This window comes from Glycine soja, chromosome 3 (assembly GCF_004193775.1).
Source record: "Glycine soja cultivar W05 chromosome 3, ASM419377v2, whole genome shotgun sequence".
Classification (NCBI taxonomy): domain Eukaryota; kingdom Viridiplantae; phylum Streptophyta; class Magnoliopsida; order Fabales; family Fabaceae; genus Glycine; species Glycine soja.
This window is the reverse complement of record NC_041004.1, coordinates 16,716,972-16,728,883: the sequence shown is the minus strand read 5'-3', so window position 1 is coordinate 16,728,883 and position 11,912 is coordinate 16,716,972. Positions and strand designations below refer to the sequence as shown.

Below are 11,912 nucleotides of genomic sequence, written 5' to 3'. Positions count from 1 at the left end.
TTTTAAAGTTTGGTGTGTACTGCTGCTTAACATTCACAATCTCGGTGGACTTGCTTTGATGTAACTTGAAAATGAAAAAAGAGTTATATATGAGATACTTCTTCAAATCTATTATTGATAATTGATTATTTTGTTTCAACGAACAGCTTTTATAGTTTTATGTTTGATGAAAAATATAATTTTTCAAAAATCGATTATTCTGTGTCGTTAACATTCTGAAGGATGATATTATAAACGACAAATGTATTTTTTTCATCACATTTTTTTTGTTATGTTTTTCGCTTTTGTCCCCAGACAGAAATAACAGGATAATTTTCAATTTGATTTCTTTTATTCTCGAACCAAATAACATCAAGTTGTGTTCGTTTTACAGAAAAGAAAAGAGGTGAAATTAAAAATACCATAAGAGGATGGTATTGCTTTTGTGAATGAAATGAATCTTATCGATCCTCCTTTGCATGGGAATAAATTTACTTATTTCTGCTCTGATGGTATTGCTGCTAGTAGACTGGACAGGTTTCTTGTTTCGGATGGCATCATGAATCTATGGCAAGAAAAGGGGCAGAGGGTTGGTAAACGAGACATTTATGATCATTGCCCCATATGGTTGGAATGTTCTAATCTTAATTGGGGTCCTAAGCCTTTTCGTTTTAATAACTGTTGGCTTGAACATGATGATTTCAAGTCTTTTATTGTTGAGGAGTGGAAGAAGATTCAGATTACTGGAAGAAAGGCATATGTCATAAAGGAGAAGCTGAAAATTATTAGAGAGAGTTTGAAAAAGTGGAATAAGGAGGTGTTTGGGTGGCTAGACCTTAATATAGAAAATATAGTGGCTGAGATGAATAAGTTGGACAGAGGCATAGAGGAGGGGTGTAATCTTAATGAGGTGGTGAAGAAGAAAGAAGCAAAGGCATTATTTTGGCAACAACTAATGATGAAGGAGAGCTTGTTGAAACAGAAATCTAGGTTGCGTTGGATTAAAGAAGGAGATTATAACACAAAATTCTTTCATTCTTGTCTTCAAGATAGGAGGAGAAAGAATCAAATTTTATCCTTACAAGTGGAGGGGCGTTGTGTGGAACAGGTTGGGGAAGTGAAGATGGAAGTGCGTCGATTTTTTGAGGAAGGATTCAAGGAAGCTTCTTTTTCTAGACCGGTGTTGGGGGGGATAGAGTTTCAGACTTTGGGGTCGGAAGAAAATTCTTTCTTAGTGGCACCATTTTCAGAGGAGGAGATAAAGGATGTAGTGTGGAGTTGTGATGGTAATAAATGCCCTGGTCCGGATGGTTTCAACTTGCGCTTTATAAAAAAATGTTGGGAGTTTGTCAAGGATGATATTGTTGAATTTTTACAAGAATTTCAGATCACAGGTGTGCTTCCTAAAGCTATTACGGCTTCCTTCTTGGCTTAGATTCCAAAGGTAAATAACCCCCATAATCTAAAGGAATATAGGCCCATTTGTCTGATTGGGTGCCTATATAAAATTCTCTCCAAGGTGTTGGCGTCTAGATTAAAGAAGGTAATAGCTAAACTTATATCTCCTTGTCAGTCAGCTTTCATTTCAGGAAGACAAATTTTAGATGGTGTCTTGATGATTAATGAAGCAGTTGATCTTGCCAAACGTAGAAAGGATGAATGTTTGTTGTTTAAGGTAGACTTTGAGAAGGCATATGACTCGGTTTCCTGGAGTTTTTTGACTTACATGTTGAACAGAATGGGTTTTGATAAGAGATGGATTGGGTGGATACAGGCGTGTGTTTTTTCTAGTTCTATGTCAGTCTTGGTTAATGGGAGCCCCACGGATGAATTCACAGCTCATAAAGGTTTAAGACAAGGAGATCCACTATCTCCATTTTTATTTCTCATTGTGGCACAGGGACTTTCTGGTTTGGTACAAAAGGCAATTCAGGTTGGAAATTTTGATGGTTATCAGGTGGCAGATGGTTTGAACTTGTCTCTATTACAATTTGCTGATGACACAATTTTATTGGATAAGGGGTCTTGGAAGAATCTGTGGAGCATCAAAACTATTTTCAGAAGCTTTGAGTTAGTATTTGGTCTTCGGGTCAATTTCCACAAAAGTAAGTTGATTGGTTTGAATATCAACGAAGGTTTTCTAGAGTCAGCATCAATCTTTCTCTCTTGTTGTATGACTTTAATACCTTTTAAGTTCTTGGGTGTTCCGGTTGGTGCCAACCCGCGGCGAAGATCGACTTGGAAACCGATGGTGGATTCTATGAGGGCTAAATTGTCTTGTTGGAGGGGACGTAATCTATCCATCGGAGGAAAGGTAACACTTATTAATTCGGTTCTCTCAAGTTTACCTCTATATCTTTTCTCCTTTTTCAAAGCTCCTAAAGTGGTTATTAAGGAACTAACACAAATTCAGAGAGATTTTTTGTGGGGATCACATGAGGAGGAAAGGAAGATTTGTTGGGTGTCATGGGAAGACATTTGCAAACCGAAGAAAGAGGGAGGGTTGGGTGTGAAGAATTTAGAGGTTTTCAACATATCTTTGCTTGCTAAATGGAAGTGGAGGTGTATTCATGATCATAATGCACTTTGGAGGGATTTGCTAGCTTTTAGATATGGTAATTTAATAGCAAAGCAAACTTGTAGTCTTGATCGATCATGGGGCACAAAAGATTCAATATGGTGGCGGGATTTGATGTTGTTGGAGAAAGATTTGTCACAAAACCAGAATTTTTTTCAAAGAGCAGTGAGTTGTGATGTAGGAGATGGACAATCAATTCTATTTTGGTATAATAAATGGTTAGGGTCCGAGTCGTTGAAGGATGCTTTTCCGGAGCTGTTTGCAATTTCATCTCAGCAGTTGGTGTCTGTAGGAAACGCAGGTTCATGGAGGAGAGACCAATGGACGTGGGGCTTGACTTGGAAGAGACAGTTAAATCCGAATGAGGAAGAGTCACTTCACTCTTTGGAGACCATTCTGGTTGATGTGCATCTAGTGGCAGAATCTCATGACAGGTGGAAGTGGTCCTTACACAACTCCAAATTATTCACTGTAAGTTCTTGCTATTCTTTTGCCATGTCTTTGGTAAATCAAACACAAATGAATAGCGATATACTGGATATACTATCTATAGTTTGGAAAGTTCCTGTGCCATCCAAAGTAGCTTTGTTTTGCTGGCGGTTACTATTGGATCGATTGCCAACCAAGGATAATTTAATTAGAAGGAATGTGGTCATTAATAATAGTAGGTGCTCTCTATGTGATTCTTGTGATGAAAATGTTGTACACTTATTCTTTCACTGTGATTTTTCTAAATGTATTTGGAAAGAAATTTTGAGCTGGATTGGGATTGTCGATGTTATAGCAGTGGGGGGAGTTCAACATTTTTGGGAATATGATAGGCTCCTCAAATACAACACTAGCAGAAACAAGGTGCCCTTTATGTTTTGGTTGGCTACTTTGTGGATCATTTGGCAGGTGAGCAATAATAGCATCTTCAAGGAGGAGGAAAAAGACATTCCCAAGACTATCAATCAAATTAAGCACATATGTTGGGCCTGGTTCATGGGAAAGGTAGGAGGGGTAGGTGGATTGAATATTTCAAATTGGTGGAATTCACCTTTTCTATGTAGTAAAGTTTGAAACTATCTCATCTGAGACATTCAATGGGTTGGAGTACTCCTAGTACTCCCTTCATTATAATATAAATTCATATTTCTTATATAAAAAAAATACCATAAAAGGATGATTTCCAATTTCGTTTCTTATTTTATTCTAGAACCATATAACAGTGCAAATTCTATCCTATTTTTATTTTATTTTTGGTCTTTATTTTTTCTCTTTCTTTCTATTTTTCATTTTCTTTCCAAACGAAGTCTCAGACGAAATCTTTTTCACCTCATCCCGTATTAAATTTGACATCCTTACAAAATTTAACCATCATGAATTTTCTTGAAACTCTCGCCCATAATTTTATGAAGATACCCACTTGAATTAGAAAATTCCAATAAACATTTCTTACAAAATTTTTAGGTGAATTTAGTGTCGGAAATTATCCGGAACATATTAGATTTTAAAGTTCAAAAAATACTTATAAAATTACTTTTAAATGACCTATTAATTAGATTCTCACGTTGATTGCTAAAATCAAATTCACATATTTTTCCTTTTGAGATATAAACTTTGTTATTGGACCAACCTTGTTACTTACAAACTTACCTTCGCATTAGTAGTACTAATTTACAACAGTATTTTCAATACTATATTTACTACCATTTTGAAATTTTCACAGAAAATTAATAGCAACACTATGTCACGGTGTACTTTAATAATCACTCAATGGATACAAAAACCTTTTCGGTAATTTTCATAATTCATAAGTTTACGTCATGATAAGATTTCTTTATATTTATACTTGAAAAACAATCTATTTAGTATGAAAATAAATGTTTGATTTTATTTTTTAAGCAAAATTTTCTTGAATAAATAATAATCATATATCATAAGTAAAATTAATTTTTGATCTAATGACTTAATGATATCTAAAACTAATAACAAAGGATAATTTGCATAAAAAGATACTCCCTCCGTTTCTTTCTAATTATCGGATTTTGAAAAAAATGTTTCTATTTATCTGTTATAAAATTCAACATCACGTTAATTGCTATTTTATGAATTATACTCTTACTTTATACATGTGTTTATGGTGGAGTGAGATAAAAAAAAGTAAATAAGAAATCACACAACTATTTTAATAAAACTAACAGATTATTATATTTTTTGTTTATATAAAATAATCTTAGACGACAAATAAAAATAATCAAAGTAGTATGTACTTATCTTCCAAAAAAATATTTTAGAATGAATTATTCACCTTATAAAAGGAGTAAATTGCCTATTATTCACCAAAAAAGAAATAAGGCACTATTTCCCCCTCCCGTTTCGTAGTCCATGTCGGAAAACTACGTTAGTAACAACTCCCACAAATTTAACTACCATTATTGCCCTTAATTTCCACTCATCTAAATAAAGAAAGTGTATTTTATTCTCTCCATTTTTTTCTCTTTTATTTTTTTTAAATAAATTGAAATTGAACCAAACAAAAGATTTTGTTACATTTGTTTTGGTACATAAACAAAAGAGTTTTTACGCAACATATATAATAAATATATTAATATTTAGAATAATCATTTTAAAAATGTATCTAACTTAGGTCATATTTGGTAAGATATTATAACTAATTTTTAACTTTTTTAACTAGATGAAAAATTTGTTAATTGTTTGGTAAACAATTTTTTTTTAATAACTTTTTAGGTTATGTTCAACAAACTATTAACCGAAAGTTGAAAAAATTAACTGGTAGTGGGAAGCTGAAAAATTAGCTTATTAAATTAGGAGTATTCGATAAAATTAAGTTGAAATATCTAAAAAGTGTAAAATGATAGAAAAATAATAAAATCATAATTTATTTAAAAAATACAATAAGAAAAATGAATTAATATATTAAGGATAAAAGTGGAAAAAATTATAAAAAAATTAAAAAATAATGTTTTATAAAATACTACTTAAGTTAAGGTTTTAAAAAATGCGAGAAACTATTAAGAATTCACTAAAAAAATAACATTGTCGAACACAACTTTAATAATTTCTAACGGTTTTTTTAAAATATTGCTTGGAGTAACATTTTTTAAAATATTAACTTTTAGTTTTTAATATATTTATTCAATTTTCATGTTTCTTTTTTTAAATAAATCATAATTTTATTATTTTATGTTATTTTATATTTTTTAATTACTTCAATATTTAATTTTATTAAATATTTATAATTTAATAAATTTGAGCTAACGGTTCAACTATTTTGTTCAATATAGTTAATTTCTAGAAAATTTATAAATAAATTAATCTTTAGAAAAGAAACTCCAAAAAAATTATTTGGTACTACTACTAACTACATCATGTAAAAAAGTAAAACGAGTATAAATAACAAGCATGTCTAGTAACAACTAGCACACAAGTCACACAGCCACTGAAATAGGCTTGTTTCTTGTGTCCGGTGGGAATAGACAACACACAAGCGACACACATGACACGACACACACAAGTTGAAATTAAAATAATAACAAAAATAGATATAAATAAATGAGGCAACGAAATTGGACAACTATGTATAAATTAATAAACAAAAGGAGACTCACTTCGTTACAACGGAGAAAAAAGAGAGAGAAAGAGAGTTTAGTTTGGTCATTCATTATTCCAACCGAGTAACGCCGTTTCTCTTCTTCCCTTCGTTTCACAGGCAAAGACCGCAACAGCGTCGTCGTCGTTCAACGGAACCTCTTCTTCTTCTTCATCTTCTGAAGAGTTTTTCTTTTTTGTTTTTTTTAACTCTTACGTTAGAAGCTGTCTTCTTCTCAGTTTTGTAATAACGGGATCTCGTAAAGGGGATTCACTTATTATTCAGATTAGTGACAAAACTTGACAAAACGAATCGTTTTGTTTTCGTGAATATTTCTTATTTTCTTTAATTTCTTTTCTGGGGCGTTGACTTGGGTTGAACCATGTTGAGCCGCGCGGCGAATGGTGAAGGTGGGTGTCGAATGAATGTTTTTATTTTTTTTGTGGAATTTGATGTTTCTTTCTTTTTCTGTTTGTTTTGATTAAAGTTTTTTTTTTTGGCAGTGGCTGGTTCTGGTTATAGTGGTGAGGATGAGATGTACGAGCCGCTGTGGAAGGGTTGCGCGGGACCACTGGTGGATGTTCCTCGTGTTGGCCAGAGAGTCTTCTATTTTCCACAAGGCCACATGGAGCAAGTAAATTTTTTTTAGGATATATTTTTTAATGTTTTTGTTTTAATTGTTGTGTGTTGTTATGAAGAAATAATTTTGTTTTTGTTTTGAGAGATTTGTACGTGAAACGGCTAGAAGAACCTGAATTTTGATTTTTTTTTTTCAATTTATTGTTGTTGTTGATGGTTGTTGTGGTGGTGTAGTTAGAGGCTTCAACAAACCAGGAACTGAATCAGAGGATTCCTTTGCTGAAGCTTCCCACGAAGATCCTTTGTCGAGTTGTGAACGTTCATTTGCTGGTATTTTTTTTTCTCTTGCAATTATCCTTCATTTTGTTAATTTTTTTTGAATTGTGTGAATGGGAAATAATGAATCTTGTTTGGTTGTGTTGGGAAGATGGTGGAAGGGGGCATCTTGGTTTTTTTGGAGTTTCTGTTATCATGTAAGGTTTTAAATTGTGGTTGCAGTGGCAATTACGACACAACCCTTGTTGTGACTTGTGAGAAATTGTGGACAAATGAGGTTGATGTGACTGCAATTGTTATGTAGATTCCAAAAACCTTGATGTTGTAGTCAAAATTGCTGTCATGGACCGTCTTTTAAAACGTTGGTTATTATGTTATGGGTAAACTGGTAAAGGATATGGAAGCTTACCTTGAATTTTGGCGTGTTTTAGGCTGAGCAAGAAACGGATGAGGTTTACGCGCAGATCACTTTGGTGCCGGAATCTAATGTAAGGATGTAGATGCCCTTTCGATTTTCAGTATTTTCATGATCAACCTTCGATTCTTTTCCCCAATTGTTTAGATTCTAATGGGATAAATGTGTTATAGCAAGATGAGCCGATGAACCCTGACCCGTGCACTGCTGAACCTCCAAGAGCACCAGTTCACTCGTTCAGCAAGGTCTTGACAGCTTCAGATACCAGCACCCATGGTGGCTTCTCTGTTCTCAGGAAACATGCCATGGAATGCCTTCCTGCGTTGGTAATGTGATCGGTTTTGTTTTTTGTTGAATTTCTTGTTTGTGTCCTTTTTCAGATTGTCTTATTTTGGAAAACTATGTTTGGATTTGTTTTATTAGGACATGTCACAACCAACACCAACTCAGGAATTGGTTGCAAAGGATCTTCATGGTTACGAATGGCGCTTTAAACATATATTTAGAGGTAAAGGAGATAAGAATTGAGAAGTTTTCTTTTCGGTCTTTGTGAATTGTGATTTAACTTTCTAATTGCCTACCGATTTTACCTTGAACTTGTTTTTCTTTTTTATCAGGTCAGCCGCGCAGGCACTTGCTCACGACTGGCTGGAGTACTTTTGTGACCTCCAAGAGATTAGTTGCTGGAGATACCTTTGTGTTTTTGAGGTAAACATTAATTATTTTTATTTTTGTTAGTTTTATTCATACTGTTTAAAAAATTTCTGGGTTTATACTGTAAATTCATGCAAGATATGTTCTGTTTTGCTATGCTTTAGTTACTTTAACTAAGATCTTGTGTGTAGAGGGGACAATGGGGAATTACGCGTGGGCGTAAGACGTCTAGCTCGCCAAGCAAGTAGCATGCCTTCATCAGTGATTTCTAGTCAGAGCATGCACTTGGGAGTTCTTGCAACCGCCTCTCATGCTGTTGCAACTCAGACTCTTTTCGTAGTATATTACAAGCCAAGGTAGAAATTTTACTCGTTTCAAGAACTAGAAAATGTGTTGGTGATAAATAATTAGTGGTTGATTGTTGACATGAATTTTATTTGCTCAGGACGAGCCAGTTCATCATCAGCGTGAACAAGTATTTGGAGGCTATGAACAGGTTTAGTGTTGGCATGAGGCTCAAGATGAGATTTGAGGGGGATGATTCTGCTGAGACTGACAAAAGGTAGTAAAATTTATCAAGTTAGTTGGTGTATTTATGTGTTTCATGCCAATTCATTCTAATACACCGTTGATCAGATTTTCGGGTACCATAGTTGGAGTGGAAGATATTTCTCCTCATTGGGTAAATTCAAAATGGCGATCACTCAAGGTATTCTCATCTTTCACTTTGAAGTTGTTCCTTTTATTTTTGGTGATCATATGTTTCTCATATTTTGTGAATCTCCAGGTTCAGTGGGATGAACCTGCAGCTGTTCCCCGACCTGATAGGGTTTCACCATGGGAGATTGAACCCTTCGTTGCTTCTGCTTCTACGCCCTCAGTTCAACCTACTATGGTAAAGACTAAAAGGCCACGACCACCCAGCGAAACTCCAGATGTTGGTGAGTTACTATTGTAATAACTCCTCATTTCTTATGTTGATTGAATTATATTGGTTTCGTTTGACACTGGACAATTACTTTCAAACTATAGACACAACATCTGCTGCTTCTGTTTTCTGGGATGCTGGTCTTCAACAGGCTGACATGGCACAAAAAAATGTTTTGGCAGAAAGCAAACGGAATGACAGTACTGGTACATGGCATCATATGCAAACTGACATGAATAGTAAAAGCAACAGCGGCAATGCTATGTTAAGGAATCAGACAGAAGGAAGTTGGCTATCTTCTCCGCATTCTAGTTGTCCGTCTCATTTGTTTCAGGACGCAACAGATGATAGCAAGAGTGTCTCAGCCTGGCCTGTTTCAAAGCCTCACTCATCCAGATTGAACAATGATCACGTGCTTGACCAAGTTGACAAGGAGAGCAAAGTTGAGACTGCTACAAGTTATCGGTTGTTTGGAATTGATCTTATTGATCATTCTAGGAACTCTCCTTCAGTAGAGAAGGCATCTGCACAAGCAGGAAATGCACCCAAAGTTACTACTGAAGGCTGCACCAGTACCTTGACCCGAACTGATGCTGGCCATCTGTCGGATGTACCAATGGCTTCTTCCAAGGAGAGGAAACAAGAACAGCAGCAAGTATCACCAAAAGAGACTCAGAGCAAGCAAATTTGTAGAAGTCGAACCAAGGTGTTGAACATAGACTGTTTGTTTAGAAACTGTTTAGATTTACAGGTCTAATAAGATTATTTCTAACTTGAGTTTTCCATTGATGTTCGAAACCTGCCAAAAGGTTCAAATGCAAGGTGTTGCAGTGGGTCGTGCTGTCGATTTGACCATGTTGGATGGATATGATCAACTTATAAATGAATTGGAGGAGATGTTTGACATAAAGGGACAACTTCAACACCGGAATAAGTGGGAAATTGTCTTCACTGACGATGAAGGTGACATGATGCTTGTTGGAGATGATCCATGGCCGTGAGTATCTATTTAAACACAATGTTTCTGTTGAAAGAATAAGTCGTAGGAATAACAGTGCTGATTCAATAAGGGAATTGGAGAGGAAAAAAAGAAAAAGAAAAAAGTATAAGTGGATAATATCATAAATTATTGTAGCACTATGCTGATTGTTATCATATTTTCTTGCAGTGAATTCTGTAATATGGTGAGAAGAATCTTCATTTGTTCCAGCCAGGATGTGAAGAAGATGAGTTGTGGAAGCAAACTGCCGATCTCCTCAGTGGAAGACGGGACTGTAATAAGCTCAGACACAACCGAAACCTGAAACTTTTGACATTCTTTCCTGTGGTTTTGCGTTTGTTTGTCAGCAGCACCCAAATGCTGATCCTTCTTGTTGCTTCAAATTGTTTGTGGGAAGGAAGTTGGTCTATTTGGGCTGGGGTAAGTTTCATGTTATCAGATGTGAGACACTAGCTAATTGTAACTTAATTTGTAGAGACACCACCACCAGGCATTAATTGTGCTAGAAAAAAAAAGACCTAAACAGATTTCTTTAATAAATTAGTAAGTGGGAAGATGGCAAATTTAGGCTTAGTATATGTGAATATTCATGTCAAGTTGGAAGAAGAATGTTGGGGGTTTTGATGTTTTGAAAGACTTGCCTTTTTTGGTTAAGGGGCTTATTCATTGGTGCTTTGTATGCATATAATGTGCACTTTGTTATTACCCTCTAAAAATTCTAATATTGGTGAGTCAATGTCTGTTGCTGTCATCAGTGAATGTAAATTATGGCATTAAATTGCTTCAATTGTATTGTTCAGAAAATACAGTGGTCCACTGTGCCAGTGAGTCACTGATTCTCCTGACAAATGGGTTGAATTTTGCAGGGTGGTGGCACCCCTCAAAATTCAACAACAGTAAAAATGTCATGTTACCACTCAAATCTCCGTAGAGAAGGGAGAAGACCTACTACTACTTACTCTTAAGAGTAAGTCGTGAACATTTACAAATTTGACAAATTTAACTATTGAATCATGGCTTATTTTAATGATCATGCATGCAATATTTAAAATAAATTGAATATTTATAGATATGTAAATTTATAGTCAATTGCCAATATTTATTTATATTTTGAAAAACATAATGTAGTTAATTGATAAAGTATTAAATAACTCTTAATGTATATGAAAATATATTAAGTGAAGTTAGATAAGATTTTATTACTAACTGCTTCTGATTGTATTTTGTACTAGGCTACGTTTGAGTATTATTAAATACTTTTTTGATAAAAATTCGCTCATGGATGAATGTAACATTCCTATTAATAGGAGTTGATGAAACCTTAGAAGTGTAATTTATTGTCAATGTGCAACATGTTATTAACTTGTCACCGTTTATTCAGTAAAAAAGAAATACACTTGTTACCGTTTATAGTCCCTCAAGACTGGTGTGTAACGTGAAGCCTTTTATTTTTTTTTAATTTTTTTTTAATTCCTTCTTTAACAAAATGCATATACATAGCCAACCGAGGTTGCCTTAGAGTAATACGATGTATATTATTTTTAAAATAGTTTCCTTTTTACTAAAAAAAGAGCTGAAATTGTGAAATTGCAGCTGTCTCAAATTGGTATATATAAGCTATTTTACATCAATATCGTAAATTATAAATTTATTTCTTGTATTATTACACTTCCTACTAGAATATCAGAATATGCATTGTTTTTTATATAATATTGTGAAGTTGCCTATAATTACGTTGTCATTTTTATTGTCTGATATTTGGAGCCTTGTCATTTATCATTTCGTTCCTTGTTTTTCACCTTTATCCGTAGGGTCTCCCTTTCCCAGTTGAATTTGCCTATATTTTTCGTCCTTAATTTCTGATCTTTAATCTGATTCTTATTGCTCATGCCGTTACCGAAAATGCAT

The 11,912-nt window shown here is 34.3% G+C and overlaps 2 protein-coding genes across 2 annotated transcripts; both read left to right on the top strand.

The window, feature by feature from the left end:
- Window positions 1-433: 433 nt before the first annotated feature.
- Window positions 434-1,414, top strand: LOC114404995. Its single transcript, XM_028367699.1, has one exon. The coding sequence runs from the start codon at window positions 434-436 to the stop codon at window positions 1,412-1,414; it is 981 nt and encodes a 326-aa protein (XP_028223500.1).
- Window positions 1,415-6,148: 4,734 nt separating this feature from the next.
- Window positions 6,149-10,796, top strand: LOC114406209 (auxin response factor 9-like). The gene is made up of 14 exons (XM_028368850.1): window positions 6,149-6,562; window positions 6,656-6,786; window positions 6,966-7,061; window positions 7,439-7,495; window positions 7,596-7,748; window positions 7,846-7,930; window positions 8,040-8,130; window positions 8,268-8,432; window positions 8,522-8,638; window positions 8,713-8,785; window positions 8,864-9,017; window positions 9,109-9,710; window positions 9,814-10,001; window positions 10,173-10,796. The coding sequence occupies exons 1-14, from the start codon at window positions 6,535-6,537 to the stop codon at window positions 10,306-10,308; spliced, it is 2,076 nt and encodes a 691-aa protein (XP_028224651.1). The 5' UTR covers window positions 6,149-6,534; the 3' UTR covers window positions 10,309-10,796.
- The last annotated feature ends 1,116 nt before the right edge of the window (window positions 10,797-11,912 follow it).